General features: G+C 45.9%; 2 protein-coding genes across 2 annotated transcripts; both read left to right on the forward strand.

Moving 5' to 3' along the window:
* The first annotated feature begins 3,105 nt into the window (after positions 1-3,105).
* On the forward strand, positions 3,106-8,080 carry LOC310684448 (uncharacterized protein). Its single transcript, XM_083455638.1, has 3 exons — positions 3,106-3,331; positions 4,070-4,151; positions 4,870-8,080. Exon 3 carries the CDS (start codon positions 4,917-4,919, stop codon positions 6,237-6,239), a length of 1,323 nt encoding a protein of 440 aa, XP_083311764.1. The 5' UTR covers positions 3,106-3,331; positions 4,070-4,151; positions 4,870-4,916; the 3' UTR covers positions 6,240-8,080.
* A 3,225-nt stretch (positions 8,081-11,305) lies between these two features.
* LOC310684754 (lens fiber membrane intrinsic protein-like) lies at positions 11,306-19,156 on the forward strand. The gene is made up of 5 exons (XM_083456270.1): positions 11,306-11,342; positions 14,217-14,416; positions 16,146-16,310; positions 17,697-17,831; positions 18,729-19,156. Exons 2-5 carry the CDS (start codon positions 14,242-14,244, stop codon positions 18,788-18,790), a joined length of 537 nt encoding a protein of 178 aa, XP_083312396.1. The 5' UTR covers positions 11,306-11,342; positions 14,217-14,241; the 3' UTR covers positions 18,791-19,156.
* Positions 19,157-22,065: the final 2,909 nt, after the last annotated feature.

Here is a 22,065-nt window from a genome sequence, read left to right on the forward strand (position 1 = left end):
CATCCCCTTATTATCAACCATCCAAGAGTCACAGGGCAGTGGTGGGTGGAGCCAGGGGCAAAAGTGGGTGGAGCAACACATGTATGCTTATACACACTCTCTCTTCCCAGTGCTCTATCCAGTGGCGTAGCGTGGGTTGTCAGCACCTGGGGCAAGGCAAGTAATTTGCGCCCCCCCCCGCTGCACTGTCCCTCCCCCAGATAGTCCCTCGCTCTCTCTCCGCACCGCACCACATGCCTGACACCCTCCCCTCCACAGTGGGCGGCGACCTGGCGGCTCGGATCAGTTGCGCCCGGTGCGGCCAGCCCCCCCTGCACCCCCCACGCTACGCCACTGGCTCTATCCAGGCTAAAAGGGTGGGGAAAGGCACTATCTTTTCTTAAAGGCGCAGCATTGTTATTCCGGCCACCTAATAATAATACAGTGGACGCTCGGATTGCGAACGTGATCTGTGCGGGATGCACGTTCGCAACCTGCAGCGTTCGCAACCCGCGATTTAGCACTTCTGCGCATGCGTGACCGCCAAAACCTGGAAGTAACCCGTTCCGGTACTTCCGTGTTTCGATGGTCCGCAACCCAAAAAAACGCAACCTGAAGCGTCTGTAACCCAAGGTATGACTGTACACAGATTTGCTATCATGAAATAACTGAACCCTTTGGGGGAAGAACAGCATTGGTTTGCGCAAAGCCTGTGCATAAATAGCCTCCTCCGCATCAGTTTCTGGACAGATAGTCTGTCGCAGGAGAGTCTTAAAGCCTAAGGGATTAATTTTGGCAAGATGCTTTTATGGTCTAGATTCCACATAATCAGATGCACAAAGTCTTAAACATGTCTACAGAATACAGTCACCATCCAGTGATGCCTGGTAATCATTAGGGCTAATGGGGTGGAGGGGGGTGCTCAGCAGAAAGTGAAGATGGAGCCATAGGGGAATTCACTCCTTACATTCAATACATGAATTTCCTGGGAACTGTATTTCCCCCCTCACAGAGCTACCATTCCCAGCACCCTTAAACTACAGTTCCCAGCTTTCTATGGGGGAAGACATGTGCCTTGGACGTGCTTTGAATGCACTGTATGTAGGCAGAAACAGCTAATTCTAGGAATCCTGGTGGGCAGTGCCACCTCCTGGACTGGTTGGTAAGTAACAAGGCAGGCGGGAGCCAGGTGGGGAGCTGGGTGGGAGAACAGAGGATATCACTGGTATTAACTTGGTATAATACTTTACGCATATCAAACCTCCTCGCTGTGCAAACTGTGTCTGTGTTTGCTTGTGCAAATTACAGGATTTTCTTGAGTTTAATCGCCATCAAATCTAATACACAGCTCAGTTTTCAGAACCTTGAAACCAAAAACAGTAAAGGTAAAGGGACCCCTGACCATTAGGTCCAGTTGTGACCAACTCTGGCATTGCGGCGCTCATCTCGCTTTATTGGCCGAGGGATCCGGCGTACAGCTTCCGAGTCATGTGGCCAGCATGACTAAGCCGCTTCTGGCGAACCAGAGCAGCGCATGGAAACGCTGTTTACCTTGCCACAGGAGCAGTACCTATTTATCTACTTGCACTTTGACGTGCTTTCGAACTGCTAGGTTGGCAGGAGCAGGGACCGAGCAATGGGAGCTCACCCCATCGCGGGGATTCGAACCGCCGACCTTCTGATCGGCAAGTCTGTGGTTTAACGCACAGCGCCAACAGTAGTTGCTGGCAAATGTAAATGTGCCATCAAATCTAATGCACACCTTAATTTTCGCAATGCAATTTGGGAAAAAAGGGGGAAAAGGGGGAAAAAGGGAGCATTAGTTTCAAGTAAGTACAGTAATTCCCTCCCCTCTCGTTGAAGGCATGAAGCAAACCCTCCCTACCCTAATGCAATGAATTAAAAGGATCAGGGCCATGGTACAAAGATCTCTCCGTCCCCCTCCCCCATTTCCCAATGTATTTTACAGGGAGGATAGTCATTTTGTAACAGACTACAAATCCTAGTCACGAAAAAATAGGAATTGGGGTGGGGGCTCAGCTTTATAGTTATGTTTTGAGCAGGAAGGGAGTCTTGGTGCCAAACTGCAGGTTAAGAAAGGAAAATAATCTCTTTGCCCAAGAAACTGTGGTAGGGTGAATCCCCTTACTACCGCATTCTTTTCAATGAAACCTTGCTTTTTCTTGCTCCCTCATTGTCTTTCTCATTTCCCCAAATTTCAAGTCTTCTTCCTGTGATGTTTTTCTTCTTCTTCCCTGCCTCTTTCTGTGTTACCGTAATTCTTATTTTCCCTTCCCTCTTTCATTTCCTTTCATTCATTTTGGGGACGGGCAGTATGCTGGCTGCTTGTGGGGGATGGGTCAGAGCTTAGAATAAACCCCACTTAGACTCCAATATTTTATCCCCCCCCCCATGTAGTGTAAAAAGAGTGTAAAGATGGTGACTTACAGCATCATCCTATGCTTGTCTACTCAGAAGCAAGTCCCATTCAGTTCAATGAGACTTCTAGATAAGCTGATACAGGATTTCACAGGATTCAATCCCAAGGACATGCTTAATTGGGGCTGAGGAGCTCAATGGGGCTTGCTTCTGAGCAATCCTCTACGCACTTTGGAGTAAGAACCGCTGAATTTAATGGATCAAGACTCCTAAATATATATGCATAATTAACCAAGTAATGTGGAGAGGCAGGGTTTCAACTCTCTAACCCCTACACTAGCTGTCCACAGAAAGTTATTTACACTCTCTACCATTTATTTGGAAACCTGTACTTTTTTTTCTGGGGGAATGCATACCCCTAAACATTTTGTGAATCTCTGTACTTTTGTCCATTTACTGTATTTATTTTCCCCGATTTGAGCTATAAAATGGTGCTTCTCTTGAGTCAAAATAAGAGTACCCCTCAACATTTTTTAAAGAAAAAAAGCACTGAGTATTACAAATGTTAATACATTATGCACTGTTAGTAGTGTTATACTAGAAGTACTGCTAGTATATTTTTAATGCTACTACACCCCTACTACTAGTAGTAACGCTATCCTAGCAGCATCGTTAATACCAATGATAAACATTATTAGCACCACTAGATTATCAATGATGATAATAAGTATGCTACCTTCCCCGTTTTCGCGATGTGCTTCTTGAAGCCCCGCCCCTTCTTCTAAGTTTCTAGGCCCCTCCCCCGTAGGCCAATTCCAGCGCTCCAATTGGTCTTCCCCCTCTATGTATAGAAATGAAGTCTCTGGGAGCCGCCCTTCAGCGGGAGCAACTGCGCATGCCTGGGCGTTCTTTTGCCCGGGTCCTCGTGCAGCCGGAGTTGCTGTTGGGAGCGAGACAACGAAGCGGATTGCAGGTAAAGCGCGGGAACCGGTCGCAGCCGGGTGCATGGGAGGAAGGCGCCCTGGGTGGGTTTGTGTCCCCAAGCAGAGGCTCTTCGGGGGGAGGAAAACATCCGTTTTAAAAAACCTTTTATCGAAATATGCAGAGCAACACTTCTGTGCCCCTGTCTGACCCGAGCCCCTTTCCTCTGCAAGCCAGCAAATTTGATGCCTGCACGGCTCTTCCCAGACACTTTGCTCCAGTAGCCCAGCGGCTGCTTGTAAGGAAAGAAAGGCCTTTTGCACGTAGGCATTTTGGGAATAGTCGCAGGCGTGGGAATGCACTGTAAGGAGGCGGGGTGGGGCTGCTAAGGTTCAAAGTAGCTTGCAAAGTTACTGTTCTCTGGGACCCTCTCCTTCCCCAACTCCCTCTTCTGCGTGGGCTGCGTGCAAAGACAAACCCAAGAGGAAAGACGCTCAGTGCATGCCTAAAGGCGTTTTCTTTACTAATTATTGCATGGGTTGGTTTCTATGCCATTAGTTCCAACGGGATAAAAATGTTTTGTGGACACACGCACCTCATGCAAGTGTGTCTCTTGCTACATACACCACTTAGAGACTACTGTGATTCAGCAGCATACAAATTGTTGGAATAAATGATAAAATAGTTTTAAAAAAAATTAACTTGGTGGTATCTGGATGTATTCCAAAAGAAAATAAATCAAAAACTTTTCTATCTTTGCCAACTCAATCTTTTGCCTCCGTCAACACAGATATTGTGGAGTTGGAGAGCCTGGTGGCCTGCTTATTCTTGTTTTCTGCATGCAGGGGAGTTAACCTGAGCTTCATATTGGGGTGAGTTGTCTTTGGAGGTAGAGCGATGTTTACACGGAACTCCTTGACATGTTTACTCAGGAATAAGTCCCATTGAGCTCTTTGGGACTTACTCTCAAGTTGTCTTTGCAGGATGGGCGTCTAACCTATTTGGGGACTGAAAGGTTATCATCCTATTCCTGGTCAATGTGAGGACCGGCAGGACGAAGATTTGTTTCCCCATTAAGATGACAGGCTCCTATCTAGTACTTCTTTACCCAGTGTGGTGTAGTGGTTAAGAGCGGTGGACTTGTAATCTGGTGAACCGGGTTTGCGTCTCCGCTCCTCCACATGCAGCTGCTGGGTGACCTTGGGCTAGTTACACTTCTTTGAAGTCTCTCAGCCCCACTCACCTCAGAGTGTTTGTTGTGGGGGAGGAAGGGAAAGGAGATTGTTAGCCGCTTTGAGACTCCTTCAGGTAGTGATAAAGCGGGATATTAAATCCAAACTCCTCTTCTTTTTCTTCTTATTCTCCCACCGCTGAAACTATTCTCCCACCATCTTCAGCATGAGGTGGGCAGAAGAATTTGCTGAATGGGCCTGAATCAGACCCCAAGCTGGGGGTTAGCAACCTCTGTCTCATGGTCTCTGCCCTTCAGAGAACAGAGGCCAGAGAATTGGGATTCCTGCTCTTAAAATTACTTGCTCTAGCAAATAAGGGGAGGTCCCTAAACTTGGCTTCTTGTTTCATCCTTTGCAGTTTCTACATAACCTGCAACCATTGCTGGCATCACACAGGCAGACCTCATGGCTGACGACAGAGTGACTAGCCACTCGCCAGAGAGAAGGCCAGTTCTGGTGTCATCTACTTCATCCTCCAATGAGCCCACCTCTTCGGGGCTCTCCGGCAGCCTCCAGCCTTTCTTCCTGGGCCGCACTTGCGCACCAAGCAACCTCCTTTCCCTCACGGTGCCCGTGCGCTTGGACATCCTCTATGTCCTCATTAACGCTGCCAGAGGGGCACAGTGCCTCCCTCCTCCAGCACCCATTCATGACGGCGCTCAGGCCTCGTTCTCCACATGTCACGAGCCACCTGCTCAGTGCGCCGTGAGCTGCTGCCGCCGGTCGGCTTGCTGCTGTGTGCCAGGCTGCGCCAGCGGGCAGCAACAGCCTAGCGGAGCGGCTCCTGGAGGATACGGCGGCCACAGAGGGCCAAACGGCGGAGTCCTAGAGCAACAAAACTACGGGGGCCATTGGAACAGCGCTGCCGAAAGAAATGGTGGGAGCAGCAGGTCTGACCACAGCCAGCCACACGCAGCAGGGGGTTGGAAGAGAGCCCAGGCCCACACAGGCTGGAGGGGGAACCAAAGAGGAGGGGGAGAAGGAGAGCATGGGAATGGGGGTCGTTGGCAAGACAAGCGGCAGGATTTTGACAGGGCTTGGGGCAACCAGAGGCAAGGCGCTGTCGAATCAAGCTCTTGGAACTCAGGGCCACAAGGGTGGAGGAGAGGAGGGTCTTCTTTTGGGTCCAGCGCTAGCAGCATGAAAAGAAACCAGGAAGGGAGCCGTTGGCAGAATGCGCAGGATGCCCCAGAAGCGAAAAGATGTATGTTTGGCGCCCGTGAGTGGCAGAAAACCCAAGGCACTGGGGATTCTGCTACTTTTGTAGGCAAGGCTGTGGATGCTGGACCGGCCAAATCCGCAGCTCTGGAGGATTGGGAAGACTGGGAGGCTGAGTATGAGACTGAGCCAGCAGTCCCTGCTGCTACAGAGGGTGCTCCGGATGCTTCCCACCAGGATGACAAGTCCGACTCTTGCAATGAGGAGGTGAATGCGGAAGGTGAATGTGTTACATCTGCCCATCCACCCAAACCAGAGCTCTCTGTTTCTCCCCTTCCAAGGTCTGATGTGAAGGACCAGGGAGCGTCAGATGGCAGGGGGAAGGAATGTGCTGCGGATTGGAGCAGCAAGGAAGACAGGTTTGCCACCTACCTGAAGAACCTTTATTCTGATGTGCCGGAGAAGTCCAGCTCTGAAGGTGACGCAGATCTCACCGTGGGCACAGCTGTTGATCCCCTGACACTGGATGAGGAGGAGCAGTCCCGAGAGAATGTAGCTGGCTCTCCTTGAGGGAGCTGAGCAAAGCACACAGTGCTATGGGGGAAGGGGGCAGAGGAAGAAGTTGAGTGCCAGAAACCCTGATTGACAGCATGGCGGCCAACAGTGGCCTTAATTCAGCTGGTATTGCAAACTGGGAATTCCACACCCGTCATGGGTGTTGTACTCAAACTTCTACTCAAAAGTGGACACACTGGAATTAATGAGCCTAATGTGGCCACGTCTGTTAATTTCGGGGAGTCCACTGTTGGTTATGACTTGGGTTGGATGCATTGGAGTGCTGAGATGAGCACAGGCGATCTGTTCCCTAGATCCATTATTGCCCGCTTTAAGTTCAAGGGCAGTTGCCTGAAGTGGCAAAACCTAAAGTGGCAAGAACCTTGGGAAATCAGACTTTCGTATTTGTGCAGGGACCCTATTGGAGTGAGCCCCACTTTACACAGTAGCCCCCTGAAACTCCCAGAGAACTGTTGGAGGTGGGCAGACCCTAGTGAGCTTGTCCTCTTGCCCCATTTGTGGAATTCACTGGGCAAATGTGTCCAGCCGTTCTAAACATTAACAGCTTGGGCAGGTCTGCACCACTGCATCTGAAGTACACCCAGTGCACATTTAAAGCATATGACGCCCCCATCCAAAGAATCATGGGAATAGCAGTTTTTCCTTCACGGAGCTGTAGACCACACCATCTTTAAACTACAGTTCCCATTATTCTTTTGGGGGAAACTCATTGCCTAAAACAGTGTTGGCCAAACTTGGGTCTCCAGCTGCTTTTGGACTACAACTCCCATCATCTCTTGCTTGGGGTCAGGGATGATGGGAGTTGTAGTTCAAAAACAGCTGGAGACCCAAGTTTGCGAAATACTGACATAAAACTTCAGTTGGGTGTGCATCAAATATATAAGGATTGCGTGGGTGTGATTTGTATCAGAGGTACCATTTTGCGTTGCAATTCCCATTGCAGTTGTAATGTGAACTCCAACTCTGACATTGTAGTCAGATTCTGTTAGAAAAAAGCCCAGTAATGCAGCTAATGGACAGCACAATTCGCATCCCATTGAAGACTAAAGAATTGTAATGGGAGCCTCAGTGGTCCAGGGCAGAATTTTGCCACAACTTTACATTTTTGACTGTGCTGCAGCTGTTCAGTTCATCTTAAGGTTTTGGTTCTGTTTGCATTTAACGTAAGAACAAGCTACAACGAAAGAAGAAAGCAAAGGAACTTTGCCGATTTAATAACTGTTATATTGAAAGGAATCTGCTGTTTTGCAGACAATCAGCATCGCAGAGATTTGATTTAGAAATCCAGAATGGGGGAAAAAAATCAGAGGGTGAGTCTGTGTGCAGGTAAATCTCAAAATTCTGAGACTGTGCCAGTCTAACCCAGTCTTCTCTCTAATGTGCCAGTTTTTAACAGGTAGGGAGGTATATTTAATGCAGAAGCATTCAAACATGCAGTTCCTCACCTGCCTTCTCAGTTAGCATCATCCCAAGAATTCGCCCGATTTCTCTGCACAAGTGTATCTGCTCTAAGATAGTGAAGGTAACTTAGTACCATGACTAGGTGCATTAAACCTAGCAATCTAAAAACACTTAAGGGCTATGTTGGGGTTTTCTAGGAAGGTTTTGTTTTGAAAAATCCGTATATATCTTGTATAGTAAACCTGGGTTACTTTGGAAAGCCTGGGATAAAAGCCTCTGGTGAGTTTGTGATTTAAATCACATCATTGCTTCCAAATAGTTCGATTTCTGTTCGTTCAGCCTTCTCACCCTTTCAAGCTGCATAGATTACGATGTCTGTTTCAGTTGCATGAGGTTTTTCCTGAATTTGTTGCAATAAAGAGGAAGTTAACACACTTTAGAGCAGCATGCCTGTTTTTTTCTTTTCTTTCTTTCAATAAAGCAGGTGTTCTATCACTTGCCTCCCTCCGTAAGTGAGCTTGGCAAGGGGTACCATTTTTAAAACATTGGAATGGAAACTCATGAGTGAGAATACCAGGGCTATGTTCGGATACACACTGACTTAGGAGTTGAGCCCATTGAAATCTTGGATTTATTTCTGAGTAGTTACTTGGTCAAACCAGTTGCTTTCTTAACATGAGTTCTGAGACATCTGGGAAGATTATCAGGGATTCCTCACTTGAGAAGATCAGGAGTGGAAGCCAAGTTTTTTTTTTTTTTAAAAAGAGAAGCAGAGTTTAGATGGGGTCAGCCATGCTTTTTTATTCTGTACAATTCTCTCCAGGAGCAACATTATGTTGATTTATGTTTATACATGGCACACTCTTGACTTAGGCTGCGGGTGGCCAGACAACACTTTCAAAAGGTTTTTGTTTTTTTAAAAAATAAGATTTTACTAAAGCTTTTTCATAATGCAATAAGATAAAAGAAACTGATCTTTTAAAAAAAAGAGGGGGGAAAGAGAAAACACCAAAGGGAAACCACAAAAAAGAGAAGAAAATAAAAAATAAAAAGGACTTCGGATTTTCTACCAAACAGTTACATCAAATACATTATTCAAAACATTCACTCTAGAATGACATCCAACTGAGCTGCTTTATGTTAGGCAAATTTTTCCCCAGTCTTCTGACTGAAGTAGATGAATTCATTTTCCTTTTTGCACAAAAAGTTCTCTATTTTGTGTATCTTGACCTTTGTTTTAGGCAGACTTGCACATCACTTTAAGTTGGGTGCAACTTCCCATGTTTCTCTCACTTAAAACAAGGAGCCACCAAGTGGATAGTCATGACAGTATCAGACAGCAGTTGAGACAAGTTTGTTCTGCATCCCGGTAGAGTGCAATTAATCACCAAAGCAGTATGTTATTACAGTAGCTTTACAAAACAGAAATTTGAAATGCTTGCAGCAAAACATTTTGGCTTCCCGCCGGAGCGGTACCTATTTATCTATTTGTACTTTGACGTGCTTTTGAACTGCTAGGTGGGCAGGAGCAGGGACCAAGCAATGGGAGCTCACCCCCTCACGGGGATTGGAACCACTGATCTTCTGATTGGCAGCCCAAGAGGCTCAGTTGTTTAGACCACAGTGCCACCTGCATCTTGAAGGAAGGTTAGCACAGGTTAAAAGGCAGTCTAGGAGACAGGGAGGTTCCTCTCAATCTCTTCTTTCCCATGCAGACGTATCAACCTTTGATGTAAGCCGAGTCGCATCCTGACAGTTCCACAGTCAGGCTGCTCTGGTTTCTCAAAATCTGCTTCACTACAGTTTCCACACACACATTTTAACTGTGAATGGAAATTAATTTCTCCCCCACCCATACTCTATAAATGGGGGCTGGGATGGAGAGACTATTGGGTTAAAGGTAAAAATAGGTAAAGGACCGCTGGACAGTTAAGTCCAGTCAAAGGTGACTATGGGGTTTGCGGCGCTCATCTCGCTTTCAGGCCAAGGGAGCTGGCATTTGTTCGCAGACAGCTTTCCGGGTCATGTGGCCAGCATGACTAAACAGCTTCTGGCGCAATGAAACACCGTGACGCAAACACTGTTTACCTTCCCACCGTAGCGGTACCTATTTATCTGCTTGCACTGGCATGCTTTCAAGCTTCTAGGTTGGCAAAAGCTGGGACAGAGCTGGCAGAATTTCTCAAGGACAGAATGGCTCTGCATCATAGGCAAAGTCACATGTACACAGGATTCAACAGGCAGCAGCCGGGAGTGCAGAGGAGCCAGACTGATAGGTATTGCATACTCTGCCCTGATTTGAGAGGGTTTGTTTGCAGTGCCTGTTCCCGTGAAATATAACCCGCTAGTTCCCCCTTGTGACCCATCGCAGCACTACATCTTGAAAAAATTAAGTCTCAGAATGATAGAATTGTGGAGTCCAACCCCTGCAATGCAAGAATCTCAGCTAAAGCATCCATGACATGCCTCTACTTTGTTTATATTCAGTAGTCATATGCTCCAGCAACCTAACAAAAGCTTAACATGGCCCTCCCATCAGGTGTCAAGGAAATAAACAGCTTACTTTTAGGAGATGTCTGAAGGCAGCCCCGTGCAGGAAAGTTATTTACATCTGAGGGTGTTTTTGTGCGCGTCCTTTTACTATTTTGTTGAAAGCCGCCCAGAATGGCTGGGGCAACCCGGTCAGGTGGGCAGCATATAATAATGAAATTATCATTTTCATCAAATTAAGCTGTTACAAAGCAAATTTTAAAATTCAATACACCCAATAGGCAGTCTTAACAAAAAGTGTAAAAAAAAATAACAGCAGGAAACACATTAAAGGTGATAGTTAACATGCTAGCTGGAGGAGCAGGGGAATCAGTAAAATAACTAAAATTGATATTTTACATGGAAAATATATTCTATTTGGTGGATGTTCCTGCAGCCCATTTAGCACCTTGAATTCATGAGGGGAAAATTGGGGCCTACTACCTCACCCTATGATGCAACTCTAGGGCTCTGCTGCTCTTGTCAATTTCGTTTTCTCCTCTTTCCCAATCTTAATTTCAGCTTTTCATTCATCAGGGGACCATTGGCTGTAGCCAGCTAAGTTCTGCTTGGAGCAAACCTGTTGAAATTAATGGACCCAAACAAACTGTGTTTATTCATTTCGACAGGTCTTCTCTGAGTGGGACTAGCATTGTCTTCTGCTGAGGAAAATACCATGGACGCTATACAGTCCCAATGTGAAAAGAAACTGCTAGCAGGCTGAAGGAAATAATGTGTGAACGCCTCTTCATCTTCCACTGTGCAGTTCCTAAATGTAAGGGGGTCAAATGCAGGCTGGTGGCTTAAATCCCCTTTTATTTCCACTCTGCAAGGCAATCCTCATGGGGTCTCTGACCTTGAGGCCTTCCTGCAGCTCCTGGCCTGGTCCCAGAGCTGGAGAGTCAGCAGGTTTTACTGCATTCAGAGTGCCAGAAAGGAGTTTGCTGCCTGTGCACATTTCCCTTCTCGAACCAACAGCATCTCTCGTCATCTGTATCCTCTGCTCCCACCCCGGCTCCCCATCATTGGTCATTTTCAGTAAGGCGCTGGAGACGTTTGGGCCGAGTCAGCCACATGTAGCTGTCGGAGGTGTTTTGAAAAAAGGGGCTTGGCTCAGCCAAGACGAGAGAGACGAGCGGCGAGGAAAGAGGCTCCTGGGGTCTGCAGGTAGGCAAGAGGGGGGGATGCTGAGACCACCCACAGGATACGTGTGGCTGGGGCAGAGGTGTGGGGTTGTTGAACATACAGAACACAACCTACCCCAAATGGGGGACTTTGCAACCTCATGTAGGGAGACAGTGTGGTGTAGTGGTTAAGAGTGATGGACTCATAATCTGGGGAACCGGGTTCGCGTCTCCGCTCCTCCACATGCAGCTGCTGGGTGACCTTGGGCTAGTCACACTTCTCTGAAGTCTCTCAGCCCCACTCACCTCACAGAGTGTTTGTTGTGGGGGAGGAAGGGAAAGGAGATTGTGAGCCGCTTTGAGACTCCTTAGGGTAGTCTCAAATCCAAACTCTACTCTTCTTCTTCTTCATGGCCGATGGGAGTTGTAGTCTGTCTTCTGCGGCATGGCCAGAGGGCAGGAGCGATGTGAGATGCTGACACAAGCTTGGGACAGGCTGTCTTAAGGGAATTGGACGCAAGCATGGGGAGTGCTGTTGTGCTCAGCCCCTGTTTTAGGTGTCCCTTCCCCATAGGCATCTGGTTGGCCACTGCGGGAGCAGAGCGTTGGACTGGGTGGGCCACTTGCCTGATTCAATGAGGCTCTTATGTTCTTATTGAACTGCAACCATCTGGTGCTTCCCAGTTGTGTTTTTTAAAAAAATACAGTGGTACCTCGGCTTAAGAACGTAATTCGTTCCGGAGGTCCGTTCTTAACCTGAAACTGTTCTTAATCTGAAGCACCACTTTAGCTAATGGGGCCTCCTACTGCCGCTGCACGATTTCTGTTCTCATCCTGAAGCAAAGTTCTTAACCCGAGGTACTAGTTCTGGGTTAGCAGAGTCTTTAACTTGAAGCGTATGTAACCCGAGGTACCACTGTGTGTGTGTGTGTGTGTGTGTGTATATATATACACACACACATATACTTATACATATATATATATATATACATACATACACATATATATATATACACACACACACTTTTATTAAGCAATTTCAACATGACAAATTATCAAACCATATAATCACATACTTTCGTCCCCCCTTCCCCCCTTCAATCCCCCCCCCCGTACTTCCCTCAGCTCCTCTCTCTGACTTCTCTGCACATATTATTCTCTGCATGTTATAAAATTGTACCTATCCTTGCCTTGTCTATCATGTAATCAACCAAGGAATTTGTGTATGTTTATTCAAAACCTGCCAAGGAGTCCAGTTCATTTTGTTGTCTTTTTAGATAGTTTGTAAAAAGTTCCCATTCTTCCATAAGTCACAGTTGTCCTTATCTGGCAGTTTGTATGTCAATTTAGCCAACTCTGCACAGCTCATCAATTTTTCTTGCCACTGTTCTTTCGTTGGGGTTTCCTCATTCTTCCATCCTTGTGCTATCAAGACTCTTGCCGCTGTTGTAGCATACATAAATAAATTCTTTGTTTTTCTTGGCAGGTCTTGTCCTACAATCCCTAACAAAAATGCTTCTGGTTTTTTTTACAAATGTCATTTTGAACATTTTTTTCAATTCATTGTATATCATTTCCCAATTTTTTTTAACCTCTCTACATTCCCACCACATATGATAAGTAAGTCCCTTCTTTTTCTTTACATTTCCAACATATGTTTGACCCGGTTTTATACATTTTTGCTATCTGTCCTGGTGTGATATACCACCCGTACATCATTTTCATATAGTTTTCTTTCAAAAGAGAACCATCTGTAAATTTCAAACATCCTTTCCACAATTTTTCCCAGTCCTCAGTTCCCAGTTGTGTTGATGCTGTGATTGTCAACCCCTCAAGTCAACACGAGTCATTTGTTGTTGTTGTTTAGTTGTGTCCGACTCTTCGTGACCCCATGGACCAGAGCACACCATGCGCCAACAGTCGTGATGCAGCAGCAAAGAAAGCTAATGCTATTCTAGGCTGCATCAGCAGAAGTATAGTGTCCTGTTCAAGGGAAGTAAGAGTCCCAATCTATTCTGCCTTGGTCAGACCACACCTGGGGTACTATGTCCCATTCTGGGTACCAGAATTTAAGAAGGATGTTGACAAACATGCAGAGGAGGGCAACCAAGATGATCAAGAGGAGACTGGGAGGAGATTTGATAGCCATCTTCAAATATCTCAAGGGCTGTTGCATAGAAGAAGCAACGTAGCCATCTTCAAATATCTCAAGGGCTGTTGCATAGAAGAAGGAACACACTTGTTTTCTTTTGCTCTGGAAGGTGGGACTGGAACTGATGGCTTCAATCTACAAGAAAGGAGATTCCAACTAAACATCAGGAATAACTTCCTGACAATAAGAGCTGTTAGGCAGTGGAACAATCTCCCTCTAGAGGTGGTTGACTTTCATTTCCTGGAGGTTTTAAAGCAGAGGTTGGACGGCCATCGGTCATGGATGCTTTAGCTGAGAGTTTTGCATTTGGGGGGGGGGGGGCTTGGACTAGATGACCCTTGGGGTCCCTTCCAACGCTACAATTCTACCTCTTCCACACACCCCCTCAGAACATCTCTCGCATCACTCCTAGCTGCAATTTCTCACTCCTGCCCCCTTGCTTATATATTTTCTGGATTTCTGTCTCAACTTTCTCAAGGGTTCATGGCTGAGTTGGGTTTTGAACCCTGGACTCCCAGGTCCTAGCCCAGCGCTCTAACCCAGGCACCCCCAAACTCGGTCTTCCAAATGTTTTGGGACTACAACTCCCATCATCCCTAGCTAACAGGACCAGTGGTCAGGGATGATGGGAATTGTAGTCCCAAAACATCTGGAGGGCCGAGTTTGGGGGTGCCTGCTCTAACTGCTATACCACACTGGCCTTCCCAACAGCAACCCAGATCTTGCTGCCTTCTAATTGCTAAGCCACACTCTTATTCCTTCCAGCTGCTGCTCTCAGAATTGGAGGAGGATGTACAGCTTTATGGGTGGGGGCTTGTTCTGTGCCTCTCTGGGGAACATCCTCCTGGTGGTGTCAACGGTGACAGACTACTGGATGCAGTACCGATTGGCAGGTGCCTTTGCTCACCAGGGACTCTGGAGATACTGCTTCCCTGGCAAGTGCTACATGCAGCTGGAGAGCATTGGTAAGAGACAGCTTGGAGCCTATGTGCGTGTGGACTGTGGGAATGTTCAGGGATGCAGGAGAGGATATATTGTTTGATTATAGCCTTTCCAACTTGTGTAAACAAGTTCACAATTTAGCAGAGTAACATTCCCCCTTTTAAACTCACAGCGGATGCGTTTGCTCAGGCTCGCTAAAGCCTCTATAATAACTGTCCTGATATTTTCCCCTTATTCCCTTATAAAAGATAAGACACGACGCAGTCTTCTATAAAAGTATAAAAAGAGTTTACTCACTCACATTCTGTTCACAATTGGATCCCAGAAGGCAGACTTAGCTTCGAAAAGTTACATACACCTGGAAACTATCTCATAAGGTGACAGTGCTTTTGTTCTCTCTTGGCTGGAGGCCAAGAGAGCATCTTTGACTAAGCAGATGTTGCTTCTTCGACAAAAGTAGTCAGAGAGAGAGGGATGGCTGTCCTGCCCTGTGCTTTTGCTGTTACCTGCACAAGTGAGGCCACGTCCACCTCTAGTCACATGCAGAGGAAGTCTGTCCCAGCCCAGAAGGAAACAGGAAGTTTACCTGCTTGCCAGGGAAACATTCCTCCCCATGTGTAAACATGTTCACTCTAGGAATGTTGTACTTGACTGCTCTTGTGTTTCACATCCCACATGGACCTCCGTCGCACATTGAAGAAGCTCAGTGGCGATGATCTGATGATTTCACAAGCTAAGCTCTGCTCAGGGTTGGACCTACGTTAACCAGGCAGCGCATAGTTAAACTGTGGAACTCACCGCCACAGGATGCAGTGGTGGCCCCTGATTTGGACGGCTTTGAAAGAGGATTAGACAAATTAGACACTAAATGCCCTGGGTGAACAGGAACGTGCTCAAATTCCTCCTGAAATTTAATGATGGGAGGGAATGCTAGGGAGGGCATTCCACAACTGGGGAGCTGGCAGGGGAAAAGGCTGGGTCATGGGTCAACACCAACCAGGCTGCCCCAGATGGTGGCACCCCCCCTCCTAGTACTTGGGGGTGTGAAACTTGTACTTGAGGGGTCCAGCCATGGCCATTCAGTGCACCATAACCTCTAGGCTAGATTGCTGCCTCTGAAGATAGTTTGGGATCTTCAGCTGCAGAATTCACTGGCCAGGGTGCTCCCTGGGGCAAGATGGTTTGAGCATATAATGCGGATCCTGACCCAACTGCACTGGCTGCCTGTTGGTTTCCGGACCCAGTTCAAAGCAGTGGTTTTGACCTATAAAGCCATAAATGGCTCAGGACTGCAATAACACAAGGACTGCCTCTCTCCGTATGAACGTACCCGGACCCTGCAATCATAAATGGAGGCACCTCTCTGGGTGCCTTCTCCACGACAGGTGTGGAGGGTGACCACACAAGAACAGGCCTTTTCAGTGGTGGCTCCCTATTTGAGGAATGTGTTCGCCTGGTGCCTTCTTTATGTATAGTTATGTGCCAGGCAACAAAAACATTCCTCTTCTTCCAGACCTTTGGCTAATTGAATAATCTATGGCCTTTTAAACTCTCTGTTGGGTTTTTGTTTGTTTATTACTATGCAATGTATTTGTGTGTTTTTATATTATAAACTGCCTTGTGATCCTCAAATGAAAGGATGGTATAGAAATTAAATAATTATTCAAAATATTTCTGTGGGCCATTCCTATTCTGCTCACCCTATTCTGCATTTAGCTAGGAATAGTATTCAGTAGCTCTCTCTTCTTTCAGTCTTATTCCCTGCAGCCTACTGGAATGCCACCCGGGCCTTCATGATCCTCTCTGCCCTCTCTTGCTTCGCTGGCATCATCACTGGCATCTTTTCCTTTGCCCAGTTCTCCACTTTCCAGCGCTTCAACAGATCCTTTGCGGCCGGCGTCCTGTTCTTCGTTTCCAGTAAGTACCTCTTCTCTCTCACAGGTTGACCTCTTTCTCAAAGCTGCACAACTCGAAGCAGTGCAGATGCCTAGAGGCAGATGCTGTGATTTCAGATGGAAAAACACAGGAGTATTCAGGTGAGGGCCCGGGTGCCACACCTGGGCCCCCAAGATGGGATGTGGTGGTGGTGGAGAAGGAGGCAAGGGGGGAATTTCAAACAAAGATATACACACACACACATGCACACACATTATGTATGTAGATGTGTGTATAAACACACACACACAGTGCTTTTTTTCTAAAAAAATGTTTAGGGGCTCATTTTCTCATGTTTAGGGCTCATTTCATTTACTCCCATTTTCCTACTCATATTGAAATACTGCCCCTCAATGAGGCCAAACCTAGATTCACAGAATGTTTAGGGGTACGCATACCCCTTCATACCCCCAGAAAAAAGCTCTCTCTCTCTGTGTATATATAACTATATATATGATTGAATGAAAATATTTCAAATAAACAACATTCAGTGAAAAAATAAAAAAGGAAACAAAAATGCGAAAAACAGGAAACAAAAATGCAAAAGGAAACAAAATGCATAAAAAATACAAAAGAAAAAGATTTAAAACCAGCCACCATAATTCCGCACATGCTTGCCTAAAACAAAGGTATATAAGTGAAATATATGTCCTAAATATATATACATTTCTTTATAACCTACTATGTTTTAAAAATAAATGCATTGCAACTGGTCAACGTAAATGGATTCTTTGTGCCCAAACTAAAGCTGAAAGACTCATATTGATCCACGGGAAAGATCAATCTATGCCCGCCCCCCTTTAATCAATGGATAGAAGATATGGCAACTCTTGCAACATGTGAACAGACAACTCATATAGACATGCATTGCCTATGGATGTATATATCTAATATTTATAGGACATGAGACAGGAGATGCCTCTTTAAGAGCCAGTGTAGTGTCATGGTTGGAGTGTGCTGGACCAGGACCTGGGAAAACCAGGGTGCCAATCCCCATTCAGCCATGAAGCTTACTGGGTGAACTTGGGACAGTCACTCGCTCTCACCTTAATCAACCTTGCAGGGTTGTTGTGAGGATAAAATTGAGGGAGGGGAGGAGAAGTATGTTATGTCACCTTGAGCTCCTTGGAAGAAAGCTGGGGAATGAATGAATGATTGCCAGCCACTGGGAACTGCAAGTTGGAAGAGAGCCCTGTTGCACTCAGATCCTGCTTACGAAATTCCATTGAGTATCTGGCTGGCCCCTCTGTGGACTAGATGGGCCTTTGGCATGATCCAATAGGACTCTTTTCACATTCTTCTTGTTGGTTCATCTGCTCGTCATGTTAACTCTTCTTCCCTCCCTCCTCTCTCATTCCCGTGTTGCAGCGCTCTTTGTCCTTCTGGCGATGGGGATCTACACCGGGGTCACGGTCAACTTCCTTGGCAAGCGATTTGGCGAGTGGCGTTTCTCCTGGTCTTACATCTTGGGCTGGGTTGCCCTCCTGATGACTTTCTTTGCAGGTGATGTTTCTTGCGGGGGGGGGGGGAGAGAAAAATGGGTGAGTATGAAAGGAATGGCCCATTCTGAGGATCACAGGGTGGTTCACAATATTAAAAACATAGAAGAACATTACATAGTCACAAACATAAACAATAACCCCCAACACACACACACACTTTAAAAGGCCATAGGTTATTCAATTAGCCAAAGGCCTGGTTAAGGAGAAACATTTTTGCCTGGCTCCTAAAGATATGTAATGAAGGTGCCAGGTGAGCCTCCCCGGGGAGAGCGTTCCACAATCAGGGAGCCGCTGCAGAAAAGGCCCCGTTCTTTTGTGGAAGAGGCACATAAACAAGGGCCTCAGAAGATGATCTCAGGGTCCTGGTTGGTTCCCAGGACTCCCTGGGTTGTGGGGGTGGAACTCCCTGGGTTGTGGGGGTTTTTTAAATCTAGTGGAACCCATTAGCATTGCTCTGTTTCTATGTTTTTATAACTTGATTTGCTTTACGTGCATCTGTTTGAATCAATACACTTTGGGGAGCGCTTGCAGGAGAAAGACGGGATATAAATTTGATGGATAAATAAATAAAGTTCAGTTCACTTTGTCATGCTAGATTTGCGTTGACTTTTGCTAGGATTCTGCTATGTTGCGTCCAATGGGAAATGCATTACAGAATTATAAAATTGTAGAGTTGGAAGGGACCTTGAAGATTATCAACTCCCTGCGATACAGGAATATGCTGCTTCCCTGTACGGGGATCGAACCTGCAACCTTGGCGTAATCAGCACCATGCTCTAACCAACTGCTATATTTATATTATTATATTATTATATTATATTATATTATATTATATTATATTATATTATATTATATTATATTATATTACACCTTCTTTTCTCTTTCCTCCAATGTGCAGGTATATTTTACATGTGTGCCTACAAGATGCACAAATGCCAGCAACTGGCTGTGAACCGCTAAGATTTCGGCACCCACCATGGCTCTGCATTGTTTAAAGAACTGACGTGTGAGAGGTGGGGAATGGTCTTGTGTGAAAAAAAGAAAGAAACGGTTCCTTAAGAAATGCTAATCATCTGAGGCAAAGAAGCTCAGCTGGAATCCCATGGTTCAGATTTCAGCCCAGCCATGCACTTACTGGGTGACTCAACCTCAATGCCTGCAATACGGAAATAATGACACTGGCCTACCTTACAGGGTTGTTGTAAGGATTACTGTATGGTGATGCGCAAGAAATGTTGGGAGAAGGGGGTATCCCTGGGATGGAAGGAAAGCAGTCAAAGAAGAGCTTCAGTGTACATTGTGGAACTGCTGAAAGCCTTCATACATTAATAAAAACACTGGTAACTCTGGTCCAAACTGTTGTCATTATTGTCTTCAGCTTCCTAGCTTGGTGATACCATGTCATATAGCAGAAGTGAGGAAGTCCTGCTACTTTCAGAGCTTCAGGTTTAAGTGATATTGCCAAAACATCATTTCCACTAACCATGATTTCAATCACAAACCATTATTTCTGTTGCATAGGTAAAGGTAAAGGGACCCCTGACCATTAGGTCCAGTTGTGACCGACTCTGGGGTTGGGGCGCTCATTGGCTTTATTGGCTGAGGGAGCCGGCGTACAGCTTTCGGGTCATGTGGCCAGCATGACTAAACGGCTTCTGGCGAACAAGAGCAGTGCACGGAAACACCGTTTACCTTCCCACCGGAGTGGTACCTATTTATCTACTTGCACTTTGACGTGCTTTCGAACTGTTAGGTTGGCAGGAGCTGGGACCGAGCAACGGGAGCTCATCCCATCGCGGGGATTCAAACTGCTGACCTTCTGATCGGCAAGTCCTAGGCTCTATGGTTTAACCCACAGCGCCACCTGTCCCTGTTGCATATGTACAGGGTTGCAATAGCTTGTATGGCTTCCATCATCTGCCTTCCCTGAGAGTCCCTGAATCTTCTCCTAAACAGAAGAATTTGTAAGTGAAGAAATGCTACCAAACCATGGTTTATTGGTTCAGAAAGCGAAACAACAGTTTGCCCAAACTATGATTTGCAAACCAACTGCGAAGCATAGTTTCATATCCTGGTTTGGTGGTTATTCATGAACTATGGTGTTGGTTAGTCTACCATGTTAAACTAGGGGTGGCTAACCTGGAGCTCTGCAGATGCCGTTGGACTCCAGTTTCCATCATCCTCATTCAGCACGGCCAACCATCATGGATGATACAAGTTGTGGCCCTCAGAATGTTAGTAGACTCCAAGCATTAAACCATAGCTTTGGTTTTGCCCAACTCTCTGCTGGTATTCTGCAACTGACCAGCTACCTTGGATGAGAAAGTAGGGAGGATGGGATCTCCTTCCCTGCTGCTATTGCCCGCCTAATACATTTTGACACCTGAAGCACACACCACACAATGATATCCACCTTCCTGGCCAGGGAAGGAGCTGTGAGTGAAGCTCTACATCAGGAACAAGTGGGGAATAAAGATCTACATTGGGATCTGGTGCCCCTGTGAATTGTGCCACCCAAGGCAGTTGCCTGACCTTGTCTAATGGGTGGTCCGGCCCTGCCTGCTATTAACTCATGCACTGCCACACATCAGAGCTTAAGGAGAAGGGCTTCCAGATGAGGAACTATTGAGCCCTGGCATCTCTTCAGCACTTCAAGGCATTGTGTACCATGTTTGATCACATGAGGCTTGGCTCTGCTGTGCCCTTGTTCAGAACCATGTCTCTACACAGAAGGAAGACTTCCTTTCTACAGTGTCTGTATTAAAAGGCCACAGCCCATCAAACCTTCTCTGCTCGGAAATACTTGTGTGAAGGTACCTTGTTAAACGCGTTCAACTGTTTAGCAGACTTTTCTGGAAAGCAGGGGTCAGCAACTGAAGTTACTCTTAGAGATGTAACACTGACACCGTGAAGTCTTGGTCAAGGGTTTTATTACTTGACCAGTCACAAAAGCATTATGGTAGCAACTATATACAATCGTTAAAACAACAGCTATAATGGCACACTTTAAGTTACAGTCTCTCTCTCTCTCTCTCTCTCTCTCTCTCTCTCTCTCTCTCTCTCTCTCTCTCTCATACACACACACACACACACACACATAAAATGGCATGGTCACAGACACAGTCCATCGGCAGTCCTGACAGCAGATCTGCAGGCAGCATTCGTTGGTCAGGGGTCTGCCGTTTGTGAAAACGGTAATTCCTTTTTTTATTGACACTTCCCCCTGAAGCTGCACATGCTCAGAGTGCTAGTCCCTTCTAGAAACTTCTACCTGTTTCTGAGGAATGATTCCCTCACAGTCTAGCCCTTCCTCCATTCTACTAGTCTCCGGGGTGGTAAATGTAGGTGTATGGCTTCTGGGATCCTCATCAACATTCCATGTGCCCTCCAGTGCATCAGAGATGGCCTTTGTGATGGAAGCTCTGGTCCGTACTGAAATCCATACTGAGGGGCCTACTGCTCATTCAGCTGGGCTCTGCATTCACTTTCCAAGTTATGGCGTGAGACGGGCACATCATGTAAGCCACAACAGCAGCAAGAATACTCATCGCAAAGTATTGGAAGACACAAGATCTACCCACCCGGGAAGAATGGCAGATGAAGCTGATGGACTACATGGAAATGGCGGAAATGACTGGCAGAATCTGAGACCAGGGAGAAGAGTCGATGGAAGAAGATTGGAAAAAATTTAAAGTATATTTACAGAAATACTGTAAAATTAATGAATCTTAGAAGAATACTGGAATGAAGTTATAAGGTTTTAGCAGAAATGTTATAAAGATTTAAGCAAAAACTGATTGTTAATGGGTTAAAGTGGAAAATTTAAAGTTAGATTGTGTTAAGATAAATTATAGAACAAAAAATTGAGAAAGAGGGATAGGATTTGCTGAATTAGCTAAGTTGAACTAGAATACAAAAAAGGGAGGTGTGAGGAAGTCGAGGAAACAAGTAAATGAAAGATAAAGATATGGAAATTGGATGTGTTTTTAAATGTTTTTGTTTTTTCTTGTTGTCTTGATGTATTGTTTTTTCTTTCTATTTTTGATGTACTGTTTGTTAATTTTTTTTATTGGTTTCCCCCCTCTCATATTTTTTTCTTTTTTCTTCTGTAACTATAAAACCACTAATAAATATTATTATATTAAAAAAAGAAGAGACGGGCACATCATGCACCTCATCCATGAATGCGTCTTCTTCACAGGAGGTGAGCCAGGGTACTGAGATGCTTCTCCCTT

This window comes from Podarcis tiliguerta (assembly GCF_965153285.1).
Source record: "Podarcis tiliguerta genome assembly, chromosome: 8".
Lineage (NCBI taxonomy): Eukaryota > Metazoa > Chordata > Lepidosauria > Squamata > Lacertidae > Podarcis > Podarcis tiliguerta.

Excerpts from the sequence above, each read along its gene's own strand:
- LOC310684448 (XM_083455638.1), top strand. The coding sequence starts at position 4,917 with ATGGCTGACGACAGAGTGACTAGCCACTCGCCAGAGAGAAGGCCAGTT.
- LOC310684754 (XM_083456270.1), top strand. The coding sequence starts at position 14,242 with ATGTACAGCTTTATGGGTGGGGGCTTGTTCTGTGCCTCTCTGGGGAAC. Across the intron at positions 16,311-17,696 it reads CGTCCTGTTCTTCGTTTCCA|CGCTCTTTGTCCTTCTGGCG; the intron begins GTAAGTACCTCT and ends CCCGTGTTGCAG. Across the intron at positions 17,832-18,728 it reads CCTGATGACTTTCTTTGCAG|GTATATTTTACATGTGTGCC; the intron begins GTGATGTTTCTT and ends TCCAATGTGCAG.